Source organism: Muntiacus reevesi, chromosome 11 (assembly GCF_963930625.1).
Source record: "Muntiacus reevesi chromosome 11, mMunRee1.1, whole genome shotgun sequence".
Lineage (NCBI taxonomy): Eukaryota > Metazoa > Chordata > Mammalia > Artiodactyla > Cervidae > Muntiacus > Muntiacus reevesi.
The window spans coordinates 45,709,332-45,735,275 of NC_089259.1; the positions used below are offsets into that span (position 1 = coordinate 45,709,332).

General features: G+C 35.1%; 1 protein-coding gene across 4 annotated transcripts in view; it reads right to left on the bottom strand.

Moving 5' to 3' along the window:
• The window catches only part of KLF12 (KLF transcription factor 12), a 516,718-nt gene that overhangs the window by 166,251 nt on the left and 324,523 nt on the right, over window positions 1-25,944 (bottom strand). For all 4 annotated transcript variants that reach the window (XR_010658478.1, XM_065901722.1, XM_065901723.1 and 1 more), the window contains exon 4: window positions 3,842-4,388. Coding sequence is in view for 3 of the 4 variants with exons in the window: in XM_065901722.1 (XP_065757794.1) it covers window positions 3,842-4,388 (547 nt within the window). In the remaining variant the exon portion in view is untranslated. The remainder of the gene's footprint in view (window positions 1-3,841; window positions 4,389-25,944) is intronic.

Sequence of the window (25,944 nt, forward strand, 5' to 3'; positions counted from 1 at the left end):
GACTTGCCATTCCTTTAGACATTTTCTGTAAATACCTGAATGGGCTGGAGTTCTCTCCTCATTAGAATACTTTTTTACACTCTTCTGTTATTAGCCAAACATACCCATGCAAAGTTCCATCCTACCACAACTCCAAAACCCCAAACACCCCCTTCTGAGCATCACAACAAAAACATTTTTTCCAACCACATATAACACTCTACATGAAAACACTTCAGTCAAACACAGCTTTCTCCATCTACGGTTAGAACTAACCTCTCCCCCATAGGCACATCCATGGCTAGTCTACGTTTTAACTCTGTCCACAGCTATCAGTTAATTGTACAATTTTTTTGTTTGATGGCAAGATCTCCTAGTAGACTGTAAGTACTTAGATAAAAACAGCATCTGTTTTGCTCAACACTATCTCTGGTGCCAATAAAATGCCTAATCCATGAGAGATGTTCAATCAATACTTGAATGGACAAACGACTCAATTCATTTCAGATACAGACATATATCTGTATAAGACATATATACATTCTTAGTCCCTTGCGTAATGTGACATAAGGTAATCTATTTCTTTACTATAGACCAGATATGTTTTACCAACTTTAAAACTAATTAACCAGTACAATTACCCACATTTATGTGCGTTAGTTTTTATTATTAGCATTTGAAAATCCAACTCCCCTATTATATTTTCTTTTGCTCATCCATACCAGAAATATAAGTCCTTTGTAAGAATAGAAATAGACCTCCTTTTATCACTCAGCCATTTCATTGCTGGCCCAGAGCCCAAGTACATATTTGCAGCAGAAAGATGTGAGGAATTACTGAAATGCCCTTTCCTTTATTCCTTCTGTGAGGTAGGCATGCCTCCTCCACTACACTTTTATTATCATCTAATTAATCAAACAATAAAAAAAACTTATAAAATGCTATAGCAATATTTGTAGAATATGGGGATTATAAAAACTTAATATAAATTAATAAACATAAAAAGTATGGGATTTTCCAGATGATTTATCATCCTAAACCCTCATCCCTTATAATTTGTTGTAACAACTTTGAGAAGCACTTCTTGAGAGCAGTTTACCACTTTTAAACTCAGTAAGTCTTTTTTCTTCCATCTTTGTACAATACAGAGAAAAAATTTCTGAACATTATTGCTTCAGGTATTTGGGGGGATATAATAATGATAAACTATTATCAGTGCTAGACATGTACACATAAAATCTTTATATTTCCAATAATCCTCAACGATATATCATGTTTTATTTGCATTTTATACTGAAGAAAATTTGCATTTTATACTGAAGATTAGTGAGGTTAAATAACTTTGCCGAGTCCAAAGCTGGAAGTGAGGGAACTAGGATTCTAAACTCATGCATCCTTGATCCCAAATTGCATGCCATTAATGTCCATATCATATATAGTGTGTTGATGATTATATGTTTATTCCTGACATGCGAAAACTGCTGAATACAAACACTGTATGGAACTAACAAAAGTACTCGTGTAGAGAACAAACTATAGCATGAGTCTTAATACAGTTCTTCTACAAAGACAAATTTTTTAGAAAATTAAATTTTGGCAGTAAACTTTAAATAAAAGTAATCTCTCTCATAAAATGATAATGGCAAGTAAAGGAGATATCTGTTTCCATCATTAATGCACCAAAATTGTTTTTTAAAAAAAGGTCATGAACAGTGTTAAAATCCTTATCAATCATCTCCACAATAAAAGCAATAGCTTTCATAAGTGATATTGCACAAAGATTGGATTCTATGGTATACACATATATAAAATAATGTAATATACAAGGTTATATTTTTTCTAATTGCTAATTCTTAAAATATTTAAAGCATATCTATAAATTATAAATAAAATAAATACCTAATGTTATCTTTAATTATGTTACTGTTATTCAAATCAATTAGTTCATTTGGATTAGAAATATTAGTAATATCAAAGAAGGTTTTATATACTACTATGGGCAGGAATTCCTTAGAAGAAACACAGTAGATATCACAGTCAACGAAAGAGTCCAAAATGCAGTACTGGGATGCAGTCTCAAAAAGGACAGAGAGATCTCTGTTCGTTTCCAAGGCAAACCATTCAATATCACGGTAATCCAAGCCTATGCCCCAACCAGTAATGCTGAAGAAGCTGAAGTTGAACAGTTCTATGAAGACCTACAAGACCTTCTAGAACTAACACCCAAATAAGATGTCCTTTTCATTATAGGGGACTGGAATGCAAAAGTAGGAAGTCAGGAAACACCTGGAGTAACAGGCAAATTTGGCCTTGGAGTACGGAACGAAGCAAGGCATCACCGACTCAATGGGCATGGGTCTGGGTGAACTCCAGGAGTTGGTGATGGACAGGGAGGCCTGGTGTGTTGCGGTTCATGGGGTCGAAAGAGTCGGACACAACTGAGTGACTGAACTGAACTGAAAGAAGGTTTGACTCAAGTAAAATCTATGTAGAGGAGTCCTTTCTTCATCTTCTTTTCCTAGTTCACAAAGATAGTGGTGAGACTAGTTCCTGGTCATTGTCCATAATAGCACCAAAAATACAAAATGGTTGTCAGGTACGCATAGTATCTGGATCTCAAGTTTGCAGTCTAAACCTCTGACTGTTGTAAGCCATGAGATTTTGCACTTGGTAAAATTGAAAAGGTGCAATCTGTCATGTGCTATGAAGAAACTTACTGGAGATAAAATAATAACTTGCAAAAGATGAATGCACAATTTTGTATGTTTGCAAAAATTCTCCAAGTTCATGATCAAATATTATTCCTATGCACTGAATCCTACCTTTTACAAGAACCAAAACAGCTATGTTTACTAGCATTTTACACAAAGGCAATGTTTTATGTGTTCATCCATCATATTTTAATTATGGGCTTGGCAGTAATATGGTATTCAAAACAAAATGTACTACAACCTAAGTCTTAATCCATCATTATTTCTAGACTCTGAAGATGAAACAAATGCATATGAGTTGATGATTATAGGCATTTTACATTTCTATAGAAAGGTGGCTATTTTTTTAGATTTACAGAAAGGGAAATATCAACAACATTATGTTATTACAATTCCTTTGACTTAAAAATAGAAAAAAAAGAACTTAGAAGAAGAAAAATAACTTCATGAGCAGCTATCATATATAATTAATTTGATGTTATTACATAAATTCATGTAACAAAGTATCTTTCTGTTTCTAATCTCCAGAAGGAAATATTAATACTGCATTTTGAATTATTTCTATCACAGAAGCTTCCTGTTATTTAAAATAATAACTTAGACTTATATGAAGATAAGAACTCTAACTATATGATGCATTTCTAGCTGAACACCTAACTTTAGAGTTACTTCAATGGCAACTTAATTTACAAATTACTCAAAAGTGAATGAACAGATACCAAGCATTAGAACTTCATGTCATTTTATATTATTGCCAGACAAATAAGTTCCGGTCTGAACAACAGAAAGAAGAAACATCTTGATACACTTTTTAAAATTTTCATAATTGTTAATCTCTAGGAGGGATTCACAACTCACAAGCAGCGATGCTGACTATAGACTGCCCTTCCTATGAAGGTAAACATTATTTTGCAAATTTACATATTTGAATTCTGACATCATATGACTTGATACATAAAAATTTGGACTGAGTAATTCTGAAACATATACCTATATGAATATGAGGTTAGTTTCTACTAAACCACGCTCTACTCACAGGAGCAGACCAGTTGTTCCTCTGTGTCATTGTGCACAGAACTTCTTAGTTGTAACTTCCTTGCATAAGTTACTGCTAGTGGTAAAATAAAGCAAGGCTCGCTTGTGCCTCTTACCTTTGCCATGGCTTCTCCCATCCTCCAAAAGTGGTACTACGATAGTGTTGTTCACATTGCCAGGTGACCGCACAGCTGTGTAGACAACAGGCACCGACTGGACCACCACGGGGATGCGGTGAACGTGACTCAGTTTGTTAGACTGTAAATTCATGGGACTTGAAGGCGGAACAGGATGGATAATGTGCAAAAACTGCTGGCCTCCCACACCAGAGGCAGAGGCAACGAGGGGCCCTGGAGTTAATACTGTCGACGAAGATGATGCTGAAGATACTGATGTTATAACAGTCGGGGATGAGGCTGGACGGCTAGAGGACGATGAGGAGGTTGAAGTTGAAGAAGGTGAGGAGGCGGACGCTGTCATGGAAACTGGGGAGGATGAAACGGCTGTAGGGGATGTCCTGGCTTTGTTGATGGACAAGTCCACTGGCTCAGTTTGTGTCTGGAAGTGATCTACAGATAATGAGTCCTCCGGGGGTTCCCCTTTCACATTATTTAGCAACAGGGGAACAGCTTCCATATCGGGGTACTTGTGGACGTTTGGAGACTGTGGGGAGAAAAATGGAACATGTTTATCTCCATTAATCACATCCTTTAATAGATGTACGATGTATGACTTGAATGTTTATTAATTTTTCTCTTATTGCTGTGGAACATTAATTCACTCTCCAAGTATCTGAGATACTGATCTGTGACAGTCATCATAATTAAAGATGAGACAAAGGTACAACAAGACAGTTGGCAGAGCAACAGACATAATTGTTCAAATCCAGGGAAATAAGTGCACTATGGAGAAGAAAAAAGGCCACGGAAACCTAAAAATGAACAGCGATTTTAAGAAAATGAGGGTGGGAAGTTTTGAAAGAACAACATGTATATTATCTATGGTGAAACAGATTATCAGCCCAGGTGGGATACATGGGTCAAGTGCTCGGGCCTGGTGCACTGGGAAGACCCAGAGGAATCGGGTGGAGAGGGAGGTGGGAGGGGGGATCGGGATGGGGAATACGTGTAACTCTATGGCTGATTCATATCAATGTATGACAAAACCCACTGGAAAAAAAAATAACTAAATAAAATTAAAAAAAAAAAAAACCTTCTAAAAGACAAGTTCAGAGTACAAAGTATTTTCTTTTGCTGTTGTTCAGTCATCCAGTCATGTCCAACTCTTTGTGACTCCATGGACTACAGCATGGGGTCTTTAGTTGTAGTTATACTGTCTTCTTAAAATATTATATATACAACTAAAGTTATAAACATTCATTCTGTTGGTCTGACCCATCACTACACTTGTGAGTTTTAGTTTCCATTAGTTATAAATTAATGGAAACTTTGATTAGATAACCTTAAATATCCTTTCCAGCTCTAAAATTCTATGTTTTCATGATTCTAACCCTTACTCAATACTGTTATAGGAGGCCTGGCAACAACATGGGAGAAACTCATTACGATATTTCAGCTTTCATATTTGGAGAAATATCCACCATGCCGTTCTCATTTTGAGCATTAAAACAGGGCATAAAATTCTCCAACTTCCCACACTCAATTACTAAAGTATTCAATACAAATCATTTCTAACAACCGGATTATAACTTAGCTCTTAACAATGAAAAAGATTTTCTCAAAATAATATACAGAAATTCCACAACAGACATTTTTAGGAAATAATAATTTTAGGAAAAACTTATTGTATAAATCTTAAATTGCCTACACTTATGTTGTTTAAGACAATGGTAACAATTCTGTCCAAGTTTGTTTTCATTTCTTTCAAGTTTTAATGAGCAAAATTTAATAATAATAATAGGAACAACAAACAATAATAATAAAGAATCCAAGATTCCACCCAAACTAATGGGCTCAGTGTGTTATTACTGAGCATAAATATAATTTACTTGTACAGTTATTCACTCATAAATTCAAGAAATATTTATTAAATGCCTATTTCCAAGGCCTAAAATGGCCTCCAAACTAGTCTGTGTCTGTCTAGCCTTAACAGAAAGTTAAGACTATAATGGATTATTTTTGGTTATATATAATCTGACCAGGCTAACAGGGACATTGTTGTTCTATTACATGAAGATCAAAAATTCTTTTTTTTCAGCTTCATTATGGTATGAGAACAACAATGCCTAAAATTATATTAAATTGGTTCATTTCACTCTTTAATAAAAGATTTGGTTCGCTATTGCTCTCAAACTTGAGCGTACACTTAAAAGAACAAAACATGCTTCTTCAAATCTTTCTTTATAGAATATAAATTATAGCTCCATTCAGAAAATACAATAGTGCATGGGCATTTTATTTAGCAACAACAAGAAAAGAAAAGAAATAAGCTAAACAATAGTACCAGAACAACTAAAAAGGAAAATGAGTTGATGTTTTATTTTTTTCTTCTAAGTTAACATGGTTACTTACCCACAAAAAGATAGCTAGAAAATATCAAAATGAACCATCCAAAATATATACTGCATAAAATTTTAAATGACAAGATTTCATGTGCTAAAATTGAGACATAAGAACTTAAATATTCTCAGATGTTAAGAAACAAAGGAAAACAAAAATAAATGTCATAAATAGAGCAACTTTTATAAAAAGCTAATAGCATTATCTATTCTTCTAACAAGAAGAGTATTTCAATTTGTACCCAGTATTACCATTTAATTTCTTTGTAGAACAAGGTAGAATGTTTCTTATTAGTGTGTTATACCATACAGGAATTCTTTGTTGAGGCTGCTTTCATAAAATATCCCAACTAGTTTGTCATTAAAATTGTAAAATATGTCATTAAGCACATGGCTTGCTTTCAAACATAGTCTTGAGATTAACTTCTCTCTTTTACTATATTAGAGAGCTCCAAAATTCTAATTTTGGAGATAGTGATTAATTTCCATCACAAACTTCCTCCTAACTATACCTGGACACAAAGTTTCAGCATAGGTTTAAAAACCCAAGTCTAACATATAATTCATCATTGCAGAAAACTCTTTGTAAAGTAAATTAAAGAGTACTTTAGCAGACTATGACAATACAGTTGGTAGATTTGGAGCTTATAGTACAAGTAGATGGCTTCTGAGGCATCAAGTTTCAATGAGCTTTTGCAAACTGCTTAGACTTCTGTATATCATGAAAACAAGTTTATATTTTGTTGGTAATATAGCTTAATCTCTCACTAAAAGAATTTACTCCTTATTGCTTTTTAAAAATAGAAGAATGTTCCTCTGGTAATTCTGTTGCATACACCAGAAAGCTAAGAAGATCTAATACTAAGAGCCCCATATTGTTACAGTCTGTCAGTCAGTCGTGTCTGACTCTTTTGTGAACCCACGGACTGTAGCCTGCCAGGCTCCTCTGTCCATGGAATTCTCCAGGCAAAAATACTGGACTGGGTTGCCATGCCCTCCTCCAGAGGATTGTCCTGATCCAGGGATCGAGCCCAGGTCTCCTGCAGTGCCGGTGAATTCTTTACCATCTGAGTCTTAGGGAAGCCCCCTAAGAACCCTAGGTGCGTTCAAATCCTTGATAATTACACAGCTTTTACATAAGCTCAAACGACAATATAGAAAATGAGGGAAAAAAATCAGGAAGGATCAACCAAACCTTTGGATGACAGACATATCTTATTTGGGAACATTAGACACATTATGCATGAATTTAAACATCACAGAGGCATATACTGGTTCCTATTTCACGTGTAGCAGATGAAACACAGCCAGCACATCTGAAAACAATGCTTTATCAGTATAAAGAGGACAAAACCCTCATCATACCATTCAACTATTTACAGTGTTGAATAATATCATATTCTCATAGCCCTTACCAATCACTTCTCCTGTGATAATGTGGCCAGTAAACCATCCATAATTCCAGCTTCAAGCTGCACATACACACACATAAGACCAGCAATACTATATAAATAAGTTTCCCAAACAGTGTATGTGCACTCCTCCTTTTAGGAAAGAGAAAAGACCTGAAACGTTTGATCCTGAAACTGTTATTAGAAATTAAATTTCTTGCATTTTAGAAAGTGCTGGAAATGCATTGACCAAGAGATACGAATTCATAAACATGTAACTGTAGGGAGGCCATGGGAGAGTAGCCAAGAGAAAGAAAGAAAGCTGGAGAAAAACCAACTGAGAAGTCCTGAGAGCAGTTAGAAATGAAAGGACTTGAGAAATCCTACACAGATTTCAGAAAGAGAGAAAAGATATGGATGGTTATGTGACCAGGAAACAGCATCTAAGAGGCAAAGACACTGAGAAAAAAACAGAAATCACAAAGAGAAGTTTTATGCCCAATGAGGAAAAGAAAATTTTGTAAAAAAAAAGAACAATGAAAGGATTTCATACTAAAATTTTGCCCTTGGTCTCTAACTATTCCATTCTAGATACAACACTGATGGACAACTCTTGCAGCAACATCCATCCACTAAGCACTGCTGCTGTTTCGTTATTTGTTTGTTTTAAATAAAAGCCCATTAAGATCTCTGTTTGGGGGAAATGTCTAGCTGAATTTTTGCTGCTGATGACCCTGGTGTGGAAAACATGATCAAACACATAAACTATATTCAATATTATCAACAGAAACAGAATTCCTTCTAAAGACGTGAAGATAATAGGGCACCCAGCATTTTACGTCAAAGAGAATGAGAATTACTTTCATTTTCCAAAAAATGACCTAATATTTTGGAGGGGGGTCCACAATAATTTTCCCCCCTCTCATTCTTTAAGAAATAAATGCATAAATACCCACAAGTCTGATAAATGTAACAACCTACTTCATAAGAAGGTATGAAAACTGAAAGATAATATACATAGGATTATACTGCTCTATCATATTGTTTCTTCAAGAGTCTGAAAGTCAGTTTGATTCAAAATAATTCACTCAATAAAGTACAATGCACAACATTCCAGTAAACATAAGCCTTTCAGTGAGATAAGGATTACATGTGAGCTGTTCTAATTAGATCAACTTTTTCCTAAATCAATGTTTTAAATTCTAACTTCAGCTTTAGGCATTTTGTTGAGTGAATATAAAAATGTATCTAAAACTTTCTATATGTGAGTATTCACAGTACCTGCTGTGTTTCCTAAAGTCAGCCACTAGCATCAGATGAATCTCATTACAGTCCTCAAGTGAGTTCTTTTTAAAGCTTGCCGTGTATTGATATTTTGATCACCTGGTAATTTTAAAAAGGAAAAAAAAATACCTGGACAATACCTCATCTTTGGAAACCCCTCCAGAGACTCCTATATGTCGTCATGGTTGAGGAACACTTGGGTAATATTCTGCTATATGTCCTCCAAGATTTATAAGCTAACTCTCATCTTTAATGGCACCAGGGATTTATGTCTAGAGAAGATTAGACATTACACATACACATACACACATGCACACACACAGTGATTCAGTTGCTCAGTCATGTCCAGCTCTTTGCCACCCTCCTTCTCTGTCTATGGGATTTCCCAGGCAAGAATACCAGAGTGGACTGCCATTTCCTTCTCTAGGGGATCTTTCCAACCCAGGGATCAAACTGAGGTCTCCTGTAGGCGGATTCTTTACCAACTGAGCCAGCAGGGAAGCCCCCACACAGGCATATACACAAAAAAGATGAGTCAAGCTATCTATCTATCCATCCCCCACTCTATGCATCTATTCAGCCAGCCAATCAGTAAGCTAGCAAGAATTTAAATAGATTATGTTTAAGTTTACCTTTATAACTTTTTGAGAAATCACTTCAAGGGAGTGTTTAGAAAAGATTGTAGAGTGACTTGCCTAGTATATAGTTCATGACTTCATGGTTATATAGCCTGTTATGTGGTTATCATAGAAAGAAAATTTGATTTGAACATAAAATACTTGAATTCATGACCTGCCCTGTTGTGAGCTATACAATCTCAGTATTATCATTAAAAATTCTCTGCTGCTGCTGCTAAGTCACTTCAGTCGTGTTCAACTCTGTACAACCCCATAGATGGCAGCCCACCAGGCTCCCCCGCCCGTGGGATTCTCCAGGCAAGAACACTGGAGTGGGTTGCCATTTCCTTCTCCAATGCATGCAAGTGAAAAGTGATAGTGAAGTCGCTCAATCGTGTCCGACTCTTTGCAACCCCATGGACTGCAGCCTACCAGGCTCCTCCATCCATGGGGTTTTCCAGGCAAGGGTACTGGAATGGGAGTCTCCCTCACTGACCTTCAAATCCATCATGTCGTTAACCAAGTCTTTATCTTGGTTACCTCTAGGCCTGAGTTTATCCAAGAGTAATACTAATTCCAAACTCAATAAAATTGTCGTAAAGACTGAATGAAGGGCATTAAGTGCGTTTAAGTAATACTAAGACTAGGGGACAGAAACACATGAGCTTCCTTTTTTAGAACTAAAATTCCAAACAGAACCTAATCTATTATTGTCGCTCTCAGAGTGACTTGACTTACAGAACTCAGCATAAGAGATATTCTGATGCAGGGCTGCATAATACAGCCACCGTAGGGATGCTCTGTCTGCTAAACAACCTAATATATATTATAAAAGTAGCTGAACATGTCGAGATATTGTAAGCACTTTTAGGTTCCACGTAAGATTTTAAATACACATTCATCAACATACAGAAGATAGTCATTTGACACTGTTTAATTTTTTTTCTTTTTTAGCTTCATTAGGCCTGTAGGATGATCATGTAACAGTTGATGGAATACATTTTAATTGACTGGCTTTATCTCTCAGTTGCACAATATAAATATCCTCTATCAATCCATAAATCAGTTTGAATCCATTATGACAATAATACATAAATAGATTAAAATAACTGTTTAGGGATGTCAGCCATTGTTTAACAATCTCATCATGAGACGAAACTGTTGAGAAACAACTGTTTCTTGTGTCACAGTAGACAATCAGTTTACGTAAGGATCACTGTCTGATTTGGTGAATAGTTGAATATGCACTTTTCACAGGAGGTGCTTTTGCTGTATGGATCAGGAAACTCAAACAGGGGCTCTGCATCAGCCTAAAGGGGTGGGATGGGGAGGGAGATGGGAGGGAGGTTCAAAAGGCAGGGGATGAATGTACACCTATGGCTGATTAATGTTGAGGCTTGACAGAAAACAGCAAAATTCTGCAAAGCAATTATCCTTCAATAAAAAATAAATTAATTAAAAAAAGAAGTTTCCCGTGCATTTCACATAAAAAGGGAATAAACTATGACTCCATATACTGTTCCATTGAGTTTTTAAGTTATACTGCATTATCTTAAATGCAAATACACTTTAATTAAAGTGCTGAATTCCTCTTTTTACATGAAATGCACAACAGGTATACATTTTAGTTTTCCTTATTAGTATATGAAATGTTAAAATTATGAGCACCACGCTTAAAGCAAGCAACCTGCTCAACTCTGGCCATCTCTGCCCTCAGTGTGAAAGGCACCAAACATCAATTTGTGAAAAAGCATGAACTTCACTTTCCTCTCTACTGTGTTATTTTACTAAAAAGGAAAGCCTGTTTTTCAAGATTTGTCTTGCATATGCCCTAACAATCATCATTCACACTGCTTTCAAGCCCAGTGATTTTTCTTCTTTACTCTACATGTTCAAGGGCAAACTCTTAAACACAACTGCTATGAAAGTGTGATTTTAGAAAATTGACCAAGAAAGAAATTAAAGCAGAGTATATACTCAAAAAAGGAAAGACAAATTATCTTTTTTTCAAATAGCATGGACAAGAGAATAAAAGGAAACAAGTAGAAATCTTTTACATTTACAATCTGGAAGTTGGTTTCCAAAGTATTGACTGAGATAAAGGGGAAGATATTTCAATGAATATTTAATTCAACTACTTTATCTCAATCTCTCAAGTGTCAATTTAAGAAATGATTGATTCCCTAAGAAAATTCAGAACATATGCATAACATAATGGACTCTCTGTGGTTTTACATTTATGTTTTTATGCTTTCCTATTCAAATTGCAAATATGCTGGCCCTTTTTAAAAGATTCAATACACACATTTAAATTTACCCTAAAGTTTCCTTATTTCCTAGTTATTATATTTTTCCATGAGTTATTTATTGCCCAGAACCTTCCTGAATCTTATCATTTACCCAAAGCAACCAGAATTTATGTTAACAGTTGACTGCACATCTGAAATTCTAGTTTAGGACTTATGTGTTGTAAAGCTGGGATCAAACCTGAGTTGAGGAGGCTTCTCCTAAAGGGTGGTAGAGGACAGAAGCAATTCTATTCTATCTGTGCATTTTTTAAAAAAATTAATAGCATATGTTCCTAGGCAATGAAAAGACTGACAAACATGTTTGGATATGAACATGATGTGCAACATGTAAATTAATCCTATTTTGTACGACCACACAAACAGTGAACACTCAAACACATTTGTTGGATGAGAATATTTATGCTCAAAATATTAAACCACTTAAATCCCATTTAACTGGTCAAATGAGGTACAGAAATAGTGCCACTATAAGAAGAGTCAAAAAAGGCAGTGTAAGAAGTTAGTTTTGCTCCTATTTTCCTGCAATTACTGTTAAACTGAACTTCAGAAAACCATGCAAATACATGTTAAAATAAATTATATGAGTCCAACTCTATGACATTTTGGAAAAGACAAAATTACAGAGACAGTGAAAAGATCAGTGGTTGCCAGGGGCTTGGGGGACAGGATGGAAGGGATGAAAAAGAGAACCACGGGGAATTTTTAGGGCAATGAAAATCTTCTCTATGTTACTGCAGTGGTGGTTACATGTCACTATGCATTTATCAAAACCCACGGAAGTGTACAACACAAAGAATCAACCTTAATGTCAACCATGGACTATACCTAATCATGAATCAATACAGGTTCATTAAATCATTACATCCAACAAATACATTACACTAATGCAAGCCTCTATACAAAGGAAACTGTGAAAGAGTGGGGTGAGAATATGGAATTCTTAAGTACACTCTGCCAAATTATTCTGAAAGTAATGAATCTCTACTAAAAAAGTAAAGCCCACTACTTATTTAAAATTAATTTGAATTCAATGTAAGATTCAATTTTATCTATTATTTTATTTACAATTCTTTGTAAAATTAATAAACCAAAATTATTATAATACTTGCAATGTTTTAAAAAAGGGTTAAGTGTTATAGGCTTATCTTTACTATATCACTTTTTTTTTGTTCTTTTGTTTTTAAAATAGTATTAATTTTCAGTGACTGATTTAAGACACTGAAGTTTTACCATACAAGACAAGAAAGCATATCTTATAGACTTTTAGGAATAAAAAGTTCATTTGAATCTTCACCCTAAACCACAGACTTATTCAAGTGCCTGAGGCAAATGTTCTGTGCCAGTTACATATTTTAAAATATGCAAAATGTTTACCATTCTCAAACAGATTAATCTTGTCTGCTACCAGATGGACTTTGCTTTTGATTTCACAAAACATTCACCACAAGAGTTATTTCTGTAAGGCTATTTCATAGTACTGGAAAACATCAAATTTCAGACTGGTAAATGACCTCAGAGAAGCAGAGATACCCAATGATACAACTGCAAACCATAACACATTACAAATCTAAACAGCAGTAACACACTTTTTATGTAAAGGGTGCTATATTTGCAAAATGTAGGTTTTATTTTTTGGATATTTAAAGCAAGCAAGTAGTCAAGAGAAGCCAGACATGCTTCCCTGCTTATAGAAAATGCCTTTAAAGAGAGCCACAGACAAGCCAAAGAAGACTAATGGCAAAGCAGAGAAATCCATTTTTTTCCACCCACCCCTGAGGTCAGAGTGAGCAACAACAGGAAAGGGGCAAAAGCAGAAAAGCAAGTCTTTTTAAGTGCTCCCCCTACAAATCAGCAAAATGCACTCATGCAAACTAACTTTTCTAGCTTCATATTTTGGCTTCCTGGTAAATGGAATATAGATGCACGCAGGTCTTTCTAAGACTATGAAAGGGTGAGACTGTCCAAAGGTTTTCTGAAGCGGTCCCTCATTAAGCTGTGACTGCCACGAGGCACACAGAGGCGTGCATAATTAATATGTCTACGTGGAGAATTAACCATACACGTCAAGTCCCTGTTGATTTCATCCATCAAATGAGCATCTGAGCAAAAAAGGAGAAGGGGCAGACTAGAGCTTCAGGGAAGACGAAGGCAGAACAGGAAGACAGAACGGAGGAAGATTGATCTGACTGAAAAAAGAGAAGCTGCCAGCGGAGGAGACTGCTGCTAACCAGGTATGATCGACAGTGACTGGGGAAATCTAAGCTCAGCACTCCTCCTGGCTGGGACAGAGCATTAGAAGAAACACAGATTTTTTAAATGATATTAGTAATGCTGACAAGGACGTAGCAAAGGGACACTCTACTCTGTTGCAGGACAACAGTGTAAGTGTCAGATACACACTTTTAGGAATGCTCATGAGTGAAGTCTCAAGAGTCGTTAAATACCTTAAAACAAGTAATAACATTTTAAAGACTGATATAAATGAACTTATTTACAAAACAGAGACAGGCTCACAGATTTAAAAAAAAAAAATAGACTTATGGTTACCAAAGGGGAAATGTGGAAGAAGGGATAAATATGGAGCTTGGGATTAACGTACATATAGTATATACATAAATGGATTACCCACAAGGATCTACCGCATAGCACAAGGAACTCTACTCAATACTGCGAAATAATCTATATGGGAAAAGAATCTGAGAAGGAATGAATATGCTTATAACTGAACCACTATGCTATACACCTGAAACTAACACAAGAGTGTGACTCAACCACGCTGAGGTGCGCCAACTCTGCAACTCCATGGACTGTCGTCTACCAGCCTCCCTCTGTCCATGGGATGCTCCAGGCAAGAATACTGGAGTCGGTTGCCATTTCCTACTCCAGGGAATCTTCTCTTCTCAGGAAACAAACCCAAATCTCCTGTGTTGGCAGGTGGAATCTTTACCACTGAGCCACCAGGGAAGCCCCATCTACCTATATGAAAGTTAAAGTGAAAGTCACTCAGCCATGTTCAACTCTTTGTGACCCCACGGACTATACAGTCCATCGAATTCTCTAGGCCTGAATGCGTAGGGTAGCCTATCCCTTTTCCAGCGGATCTTCCTGACCAAGGAATCAAACCGGGGTCTCCTGTATTGCAGGAGGATTCTTCACCAACTGAGCTATCAGGGAAGCCCCATAGCCACCTATATAACCTGCAATAAAACTAAGAAAAGAGTTCAATGTAACTCGTAGCTATTAATAAAAGTCTGCATTTGCAGTAACCCAAGTGGGTTAAAACTATGAATTCTTCTGGAAATCTCAAGCTGCTGCATCATAGTTTATCTGGAAAACATTTTCAAACTTGAGAAACTAATGTTAACAATTATATATCAATGTTTGGATACCACAATTTTTGTATGTTTTTGATGAAAAGCTTCCACTCAATCAATATTTAGTGACCACCACTACACAATCAGTACAGCACTGTCAAAATTCTGAGGATACTACAAAAGGATTTTCTCCTTTGCCACTATAGAAGCAACTGTTACCCAACCCAGAGATTTAACGAGAGTCTTATCACTTTTTTGTGAACTACATTCAGAAAACATGAAATGTATAAACAATGGGGAATGTTTCGACCTTGTGCTATAAAGAATGGAAAGCATTAAAAAGGAATTTGAGAAAACAAAATTGTGCTCTTTAAACTGACAAGTAAACATTTAAATAAGTATTATAGAGATCCTGAGATCATAAAATAGTTAATTCAATACTAATTAATTGTAAAAGCAATATTAATGATTGCTTTTTTTTAAATGCAGAAAAACTAAATATACTTAAAATTTACTACATGCTACCTGGTAAAAATTTTCTCCAGTTTTATTAAAAAACACATCCTCCCAGAAGTTGAAAGAACAATGCAATGTAGATCTGTGATCTAAATCTGAGAGTCACTCCTAAGACTGAATTTACCTTCCATGCTGTCCTCGGGAGCCTTGAGAAGGCAAAGTCAGTGAGGACTTATGTCTTTGAGAAATTTTCTTCCTGCAGTTCATGTGAAATTAATATTTGACAAATATAAAAACATATAAAAATGAGCACTGCCTAGAAGCTGTATGGTAGGCACCAGCTCACTTTCCCAATATATCCAACACACAACAAATTTAACGGCATGAGGCAGTTATTATAATGTTTATTTCATGTTTATTTCCTATTTGTTTCCATATTAAGTTTTGGGCTTCCATGGTGGCTCAGACAGTAAAGAATCTGCCTACAATGCAGGAGGCAGGGGTTCAATTCCTGGGTCAGGAAGATTCCCCTGGAGAAGAAATGGCAACCCCCTCCACTATTCTTGATAATCACAACTGGAAAAATCATTTGTAACTTAGGAACACCATCCTGTATTTGGTGCTCTGGCCACACTGTATGTGATGTAAGTTTGAAAGAAATGAGGAAAGATGGGGGGATAAAATGGAAAAAAAACATCTAATTAGATTTGTAAGCAATACATTAGAAATACAAGTGAAAAAAGTCAGCTCACCATCTATTGTAACTTCTTTTGTTCCTTTTCTTGTAAACCAAACACTCAGAAATGAAAGAAAAAAAAAAAAGCTTTATGTTTGACCAAAGATGTATGTTCCCCAATAAAAGCAGCTGAAATTCAGTAAAGGGAAAACTAAGTGAGAGGGAATGTGGTTTTGTAAAAAGAGTACTTGTCTGAGTTCCAGTTAAAGTTCTATTTTATGTAACCAGTTTACTCTCTTCCTTTAATTTCTAATCAAAAATGACTCTAATTATGCCTTTACACACTTTTCTGTTATCACCTGACCTTTACCAGATTCCACCAGTCCTGATGAGACATCACTCTTCTGTGCTTCCAAAGCACTCTGAGGTTTCTGTCTTTCCTCTAACCAAGCACTGAGCCCATTCAAAACACCACTTTTATACAGTTCTTTCATCACCCAGCATGTATCAGCGTCCCTAGTACAACTCCCATTTGCTCTCTAAAGCCCTCACCTACTTTAAACTTGAATAAATCTATAAAATTACCCCATCTTGGAAACTTAACAAACAGTAAATATACTTATTAACTTAATTATAGCATACAAAAATTAGTGTTTCAAGTTTCCAACTGTCCATTCCTTCATTTAAAAAGCTGACTGATTGCCATTTTATTAATTTCTCTCACTACCAAACAATTTCACCGATGTGTCTGACATTCTTTCTTACAACTAAAGAAGTAGTTCACTGTAGGTAGTTTTTCCCACAGGGTACAGAGCACCAAGTGAGTGTCTGAAGACATTTCTGATTATCACAACTGAGGGGCAAGGGTAATAGGCCAGTTTCTGCAACAAAGACTCAAATTCAATATGGCTGAGGTTGAGAAATGACGTACTAAGCTACCTTTGCTCTTCTTCCATCATTTACCCTCTACTGTCCTATTTTGCATATTTTTAAAAAATTGATTCCTTTGTTTTCCTCTTATTTTTCCCTCCTCAACTTTCTCCATATACATTAATCATGCAAATCGATCTATACAGTTAAAATATTAGTATGTTCACCTCTGTGGGCAAGTGGGTATGGTTTTTCTATTAATATGAATGCCAGTTGGCATGTATACACTCCCCTGACTTTTACCATACAGAACATGTAAAAATTAAAGGAAGGTGTGTGCTTGCTTGCATGTGTGTGTGTGTGTGTGCATGTGCTCACTGGGTGTGTAATGTATACAGTGAGAATATGCACAAAAATTAACTTGAGGAGTTTATGATCTACATATGTGGATGTGTGTGTATGTATATGTGTGTTTATAGGCCTTGATTTTACATGTACTTATTGTTTACCTCTCATACTTGTGCTTAGGTGCATAAAAAGAAGAATGCAGATATATTTGCTTTTTGTAAAAGTCAAGTGGGGCTGGGGTTGACTCAAAGAGTTTAAGTAATAAGTTCAGTTGATGATTTAAGCTGCATTAATTAAGCATGTGTCTTTCCAGGGCGGCTTCTGGTATCACCCAAAAGATGGCTAGGAAGTCCTGGTAGCTCAGCAATAAAGAATCCAGCTGCCACTGCAAGAGATGCAGGTCCGATTTCTGGGGCAGGAAGATCCTCTGGAGAAGAAAATGGCAACCCACTCCAGTATTCTTACCTAAGAAATCCCATGGACAGAGGAGCTTGGTAGGGGCCAAGGGGTCAGCTATTAGCTATTAGCATTTTCTTCCCGAAGATAATTGACATGAAGACAATCAAGAGTTTTTTGTGAAACTGCATTTCATATTAAATGTCTTATATGATTAAATAATAACTCTGACACAAGAGTCAGAGTTGACTTAGCAACTAAACAACAACAACAAAATGATGGCTACTGCCAGCTCTGTCTAGACTTCAAACTTGAATCACCTGCACCATGTATGGGGGGCGGGGGGGTCGCAAAGAGTTGGACATGACTTAGTGACTGAATGATAACAATACTTACAGACATGTGAATATTCATTGTGATATATACATTTAATCCTCACACCCCAATATAGGGAACTATTATTAGTTACACTTTACAGATATAAAATAGACACTCGAAGAGGTTAAAAAAAGTGCCAGTGGTACTTCAGTGTAAGTGGCAATGTCAAGACACAGTTCTGCATGGTGTCTGACAACAAACCCCAACTGCAATAAAACACTGATCTCCACACCTGAGTCTATACCATATGCCTCCAGGGGCTCAGCAAAGACTGAAGTCACTATAATCACTGCCATAGGACATTCTCATTTTACTTCATGCAATTCAAAGATGACTGTGTTTCATAAAGAAGAAGGGAGCAAAAAGGTTAAGTAAAAGCTCTCATGGACTTCACAAACATCTATTATTAATAGAATTATTTTTCCTTCATTAGTTTCCTCATAATGGCTCTAAGAAAACAACAACTGCACATTATTCAATTATGTATTACTGAATAAATAAGTAAAAGAAAAGAATCAGGCACATTAATCACCTTTTTGATTGAAATAATAGAACTTTAATTCCCCTGAGATAAAGTTACTCTGTGTTTTGGCTTTAAATAATGCCTGTGATGAAATCTCAAATTCATTATTAAACAAATAAGCAAACTCATATTTACAGAGTTCATTTTCTCCTTACCATCAATACTTTCAGCTGCAGTAAAATAACCAATGTTCAATTATCTACAGTCTTATAAGGGATCGCTATCTAAGTAATCCCAAATGACAGATAATCCAAAAGGCATTTATGTTGGGTTTTAAATTCATTATATGATTCCAGCAGATTTACTGCCATAATTATATTCTCTTTCTCAAGCTCATGTTAAAATTCATTTGTATTTCTTGAGCACAAACCGACTGACAGCAGAAGGGAAGATCCCAGATACATTCGAGGGGACAAAAGGAAGTTGATTTGCTATTAGCATTTTCTTCCCGAAGATAATTGACATGAAGACAATCAAGAGTTTTTTGTGAAACTGCATTTCATATTAAATGTCTTATATGATTAAATAAAAAGGATATATTTTAACACCATAGCAGGAGAATAAAGGTCATGGACTATGAACATTAATAGACTTAGGTTCACACCCCAGCTCTGCCCCAAGTATGTGACTACAAGCAAGTTGCTTATCTCCTAAACTTCATTTCCTCACTAACAAATGGTATTTATATTTTTACCTACATTTAAAAGGAGTTCTGAAGATGACATTATTTTTTTTCATTTATTTTTATTATTTGGAGGCTAATTACTTTACAATATTGTAATGGTTTTTGCCATACATTGACATGAATCAGTCATGGATTTACATGTGTTCCCCATCCCGATCCCCCCTCCCACCTCCCTCCCCATCCCATCCCTCGGGGTCATCCCAGTGCACCAGCCCCGAGCACTTGGAAGATGACATTATTGAATGTACACTGCCTGACACAAAGTACTCAACTAAAGTTGTGTTTGCATTTTTTGGTTATAGCTCTTATTTGATCTATTTTACTCTAGAGCTAAAATCAGAGATAACTATTATATACCTGATAGTCTCTATCAGTTAAGCTTTCATAAAATGTCACTGCCATGATTATTCAATATATTACATTAGCACACTGTAGGGTCAAGTGTTAAAACTTCTTCATAATCTTTCTGCAGAAGACAGTTGGACATATTTAAGATCTAACTATCAAAAACACTTAGAATATACTAGAAATGCACAATTTAAAAAGTTTTAAACTTTTGAGGCCACATACATATGTCAAAACTTTTAGGATTCTAGGAAGGCAAATAGCACACTGCCAAGAGGGTTTGGAGGGGAACTGCCTTCTCACAGTAATATTTCTGCAGTAAAGCAAAAGAGCATTTGCATTGAGTGTTAGAAATAAAAACTATAAATATTCACACATTGGTTTAGTCCAGGTTTTAATTGTAAATGAGTTTTTCAACTGCTAAGTTTTCAGAACTTTTAACCGATATTATGAAACTGGATTAAATGATACCAAAAAATCATTTCTATATTTTTTTCATTAAAGTTGTGCTATGTATCACAGAGTTAAAAGGGTAAGATAATTAAGGACTGAAAATATCCTTCTCTTGGTTTGAATAACTTGGTGCTGGATAATTTCTTGCAAATGTAACTCTAAACTGTAATTCAAACTTGAATCATTATTCCTAAATTTTATAAAAAATATGGCAGACATTCTGACTCATAAAAAGTTACATGTAGGTGGCATTATCCATTTCCCCTTTATTTCAATTATGAACTGATTTCTTTCATAGCTATGCTTTACTGGTTAGCTGGATTAAATTACTAGATTTGAGTTTTAATGAGCTGTTACATTTTCTGATACTTTCCCTAGTCAGTAGATGATATAGAACATAAGCAATATCATATGAAAAGGCGCTGGGGTCTGAAGGGAAATCATCGATTTACATTTTATCTTCTGACAAATACACATAAACTATACCATACTACAAACTCCCCAAATGAACAGTAAGGATAATATTTTGATGTATATTTGTAAAAGATCGAAGGAAAGGGTTTATTTATACCACTTACTGACACAGAATATAGTTACTATGAGTAAAGGAACACATTACTGGCTATAAGTCTAACCAGAAGGATTTTAAGATAAAAGGAGTTCAGAAATTAGTGTGGAAAGGCAGAACTTGCTAAAAATTCTATTCAACAGGAAGATTAACCAACATAAAGTTCACCATTCAACTTGTGCTAAATTTTCTGGAATACTTGACATGAGAAGTTCACACAGAAATGATGGAATAAAAGTGCAATAAAAGGGCTATTTAAAGAAAGACCGTAAGAATAAGGATTATGAAGATTTAATGTTGACAACTCTGCATAGGTTGGTAGAGAGCGATAGTTTTCAATTCAATATAAATGGTGGTGGTTTAGTCACTGTCATGTCTGACTCTCTTGCAACCCCATGGACTGTAGCCCTCCAAGTTCCTTTATTCATGGGATTTCCCAGGCTAGAATATTAGAGTGGGTTGCCATTTCCTTCACCATGGGTTCTTCCCAACTCAGGCATCAAACCTTGGGTCTCTTGCATTGCAGGCAGATCCTTTACTGATTGAGCTATCAGGAAAGCACATAATTAAGAATGAACAGCTTTAAAAGCTTCAGTTTCCAAGTATAGTATATGTATAAGGAGAATCATCATAGAAGATATATGATGAAAAACACATTATAAAAATAAAATAATTAAAAATAATTATAGGAAAATAGAATCTACAAATAAAAGCAAATGTTAAGGTCAACTTGATAGGTGAATTTTAACATAACTTTGTGCATCTTATTAGGATAAAAAAGTAATACTGAAGTAGCTCTATAGATCATATTTTCTCAAAAGTGGATTGCATATATTTCTCAGCATTGTTTCATACTATGTATTAAAATGCAAAACTTTTTCATGAGGAGGTTCATGGTGATGAAGTGATGAGACAGAAAATAATCTAAAATAACCAAGGTAATTTATAACAGATAAAATGTGGGAAAAGGGCTAAATTTCATTTCAGCAAAGGCAGAATAGCTTGTGTAAGACTAACTAGACTTCTAGGAACAATAAAAGAACATGCATTACATTTCAAAAAGTGAAATTTTAAGACACTGAGCAGCTAAAGTAACTAAGATTTAAAGGTCTAAGATCCAAGAAAGAAAACAATGAGAGATGCTATCATTCTAACTACTTTACTTCTCTTTTGAAACATAATCACATGTTTAATATTCCCTTAAGTACTACAAAATACTGAAGGAGAGTATTCCACATCTCTTAAAACTAAAAGAAGACAAATACACAATAAAAATGCACTGGCGATTCAGAATTTTTAGAGTTATCAAATACAGACTTTCCAAAAAAAGTAGTAACATACTTAAGAAAAGAGATGAAAGGAAAGTTTACTCCAAAACTGGAATCTAATGTGCATGCATGTGCGCACACACACACACACACACACAAACACACACATAAAAATTATAAATTCTTGAAGAAAGGAGGACAATATTTGACTGGAGAAATACTTTTCAACAAAAATGATTAAAGTCAGAAAACTATGAAAGTTATTTTAAATTGCTGAATGGAAAAAAAAAAAACTAACTGGCAACCCTATTTTTCTATCAAAAATCAAGGCAAAATAAAGGTATTTTCGATAAAAACAGGGAATTTTTAGCCAGTAGAACCATACAAAAATAAATACAAAAGAAAATTCCTCAGGCCCACAGAAAATAATCATATAAAAACATGGAGATACACAAAAAAAGAGCATCGAGAAAAAGAAAAAGGTAAATACATGTAAATCTAATTGAATAATGACCATATATCAATAATAATAGCAATAGTACTTCATTGAGGTTTAAATATAGCACAAATAAGGAGATGGATGAAAATGAAAGCCTCTCTCAGTAGTGTCCAGCTCTTTGCGACCCCACGGACTATACAGTGCATGGAATTCTCCAGGCAAGATTACTGGAGTGGGTAGCTGTTCCCTTCTCCAGGGGATCTTTCCAACCCAGGGATCGAACCCAGGTCTCCCACATTACAGTGGGATTCTTTCCCAGCTGAGCCACCAGGGAAGCCCAAGAATACCGGAGTGGGTAGTCTATTCCTTCTGCACGGGATCTTCCCAACCCAGGAATCAAACCCAGTTCTCTTGCAATGCAGGCGGATTCTCTGCCAGCTGAGCCCCCAGGGAAGCCCAATGGATGTGGCTATCCATATCCAGGATATACAGAAGGAGATGGACATATAGTGTTAAAATATTCCAAAATATTCACTATGTCTAGATATAAGTACAAGTATTACTCTATGGTGGACATCAGTATGTAAAAAATGCACCGTAGTCTCTGAAAAAGCTATTAAAGATAATAAAGGTTCATGAGTACTTGGGAAGTCCTGTTAAAACTGGGGATATATCAAGTACATTGTTCGAAGTTGATCAACTAAGGTATGTTTGTTAATTGTACTGTTTTTCTTGGTTTTCTATAGACTATACACCTTTTTTTTCTTCTTCTTCTTTTTTTTTTTTTTTTGTCTCCTTTACCTGTCACCTTTTGAGAAACGTGTGCTTAAGATCTCACACTATTTTTATGGGTCTGTCTACTTCTCATTTTAGTCCCTTATTTCTATGATTTTAAAGGCTATTTTCGGGTAATTACAAATTGAGAACAATTACATGTATTTCTGTTTGAGAAGCTGTTTTTCCAAAATTTGACATAGGGTAAGCTGTAGTCTTAATAATTCCAAAAGGTTAAAATTATTTAGCATATTTCCTCTGACCACAGTGGAATAAGGCTAGGTATCAATTACAAAAGATATTTAGAAAATTCTAAAACACTGAAAAATTAAGCAGTATACCTAAAGTCAACCCATCGGTTGAAAAATTAATTACAACAAAAAAATAGAAAATATTTTGAGTCAAATAAGAATAAAAATATGGTATGTGTAAACTGTGGGATAAAGACAAGCTGTGATCAGATGAAAACTTATGTACTTAAAACATAATTACAAAGAAAAAATGGTTTATAATCAATTATCTAAGCATTTACCTAAAGAAGTTAGAAAAAGAAAAGCAAGTTTATCCTAAAGGATTGAAAAAAAAATGAGTATGATTAATTAAATAGAAAACAAATGCACAACAGAGAACATAAACAAAATTTATTCTCAAAACTTATCATTGCAATAAACCAATAAATCAATAAACCTGGAGCAAAAATAATAGACAAGAGGCAGTCATTACCAATATCAGGTTTGAGAAAAACATAAGCCTACAGACATTTAAGACATAGTAAGAGAATGTTAAGAACAGATTTATGTTGACAGATTTTAAAATTCTGATAAAATAGAGAAATTGTTGAGTAAGTATAATTTATCAAAACTGATGCAAGAAAAAAATGGAAAATCTGAAATGCCTTCTCAGAAACTGATTTAACCTTCTTCTGATTTACAATTTTCTAGGCCCAGATTTTGCTTCATGAATTCATTACTTCAAACAAATTATGAAATAGTTAAATAATAACCCAAATCATGTGCAAAATCTTCTAGAATTAAAAAAAAAGAAAAATATTTTGAATGTTTTTTTATGAGGATGGCATACCTATGATCAAAAACCTAACAAAATGTGAGAACAGGCACAACTAATCTCTAGTTTTAGAAGCCAACGTAGTCATTATTATTGAGGTAGTGTGATGGCTGTGATGAAACACGAATAGGGCATGCAAATTACTCTTTTTTGATGTAGGTGGTAGTTACATGTCTGTGTTCACTTACTGAAAATTCAACAAACACCACATATAATTTGTGCACTTTTCTGTGTGTATGCTATACATTATATTTAAAAGAAGACACATACTTAAAAAAAAGGAGTCAAATCCTTAGAATAGACCTTACTACTGGTTAACACTAATCCATAAAACATTGTATGTGAACTGTCCGAAGAATGAAGTTGTTATTTAAATACTTAAACATTTATTCTGAACCAAAATAACTTTTTTTTCTGTTTGCAGCACTTTAAAAATTTCAGCTTTCTTAAGTTCACCCCTCCACTACTCTTTCTTTTCTAAAGTTTACAAACTTCAAAAAAAATTCCCTTTCTCCCCAGCTTGCGATCATTTTGCCATCACCAAGTGGTTCTCTGTTCTTATTCACAACCTAACTAGAGCATCATAAGTTTCATCTCAATGCCTCCTTTTTCATCTTTCAGGAAAAAATAAATGAATAATTGTACAAGTCAGGGATTTACCAGAGGCCCTAACAATACAGTCTAATAATATTGTATTACATAAGTTAGACAACTTACTCATTATATCAGTTTTACAAAAACATTGTGAAGAACATATCACCACAAATTTGGTTCCATTCTATAGCCATCACTTTTCAAATGCTTCCCATTTTGAATCCACAGCTTGCTTTTTATTCTGGTACAGAGGAAAGATATTTTTAAATGCACTCAGAGGTAACTAACTTCTAAGAGAGAGAGAGAGAGAGAGAGAGAGAGAGAGAGAGAGAGAGAGAGAGAGAGAGAGAGAGAGAGAGTGTGTGTGTGTGTGTGTGTGTGTGTGTGTGTGTGTGTGTGTGTGTGTGTGTGTGTGTGTGTGTGTAGATTAGTGGTCTTAAACACATTCTTAAAGTGATCCTTTGTTCTCAGGCCTATATGATCATTCACCTTCATGAAATGCATAATGCCAGATTTTTGTTCTCAGGCCTATATGATCATTCACCTTCATGAAATGCATAATGCCAGAACATTTGCCTTCAGAGCTCTGAGGATTTATGTAGAAAAAAACAGAAGGTTAAAATAGAAATTAGTGTAAAGGGATGATCACTGACAATAATCCAAAATTAGCTATTAACACAATGAGGACTTCCTCTAAATACTGCCATCTCTTTTATCCTTCAAATGTACTTTTTCCCCCTATGCCAACGAGTCTATTCTTCTCCAGATTTTTCACTCCCTTGTTGATAATCTTTTTTTACCCTCTCTGATATCACCTTCATCCTAAAGATAGACTCTTTAGGGAATTAGGGAAAAACCATATTCAGCATTTTATGCACTATATAAACAAATATAAAACAGAATACTGTACTAGGTGTGTTTAGTTTTTGCTTATCATCCATTACTACT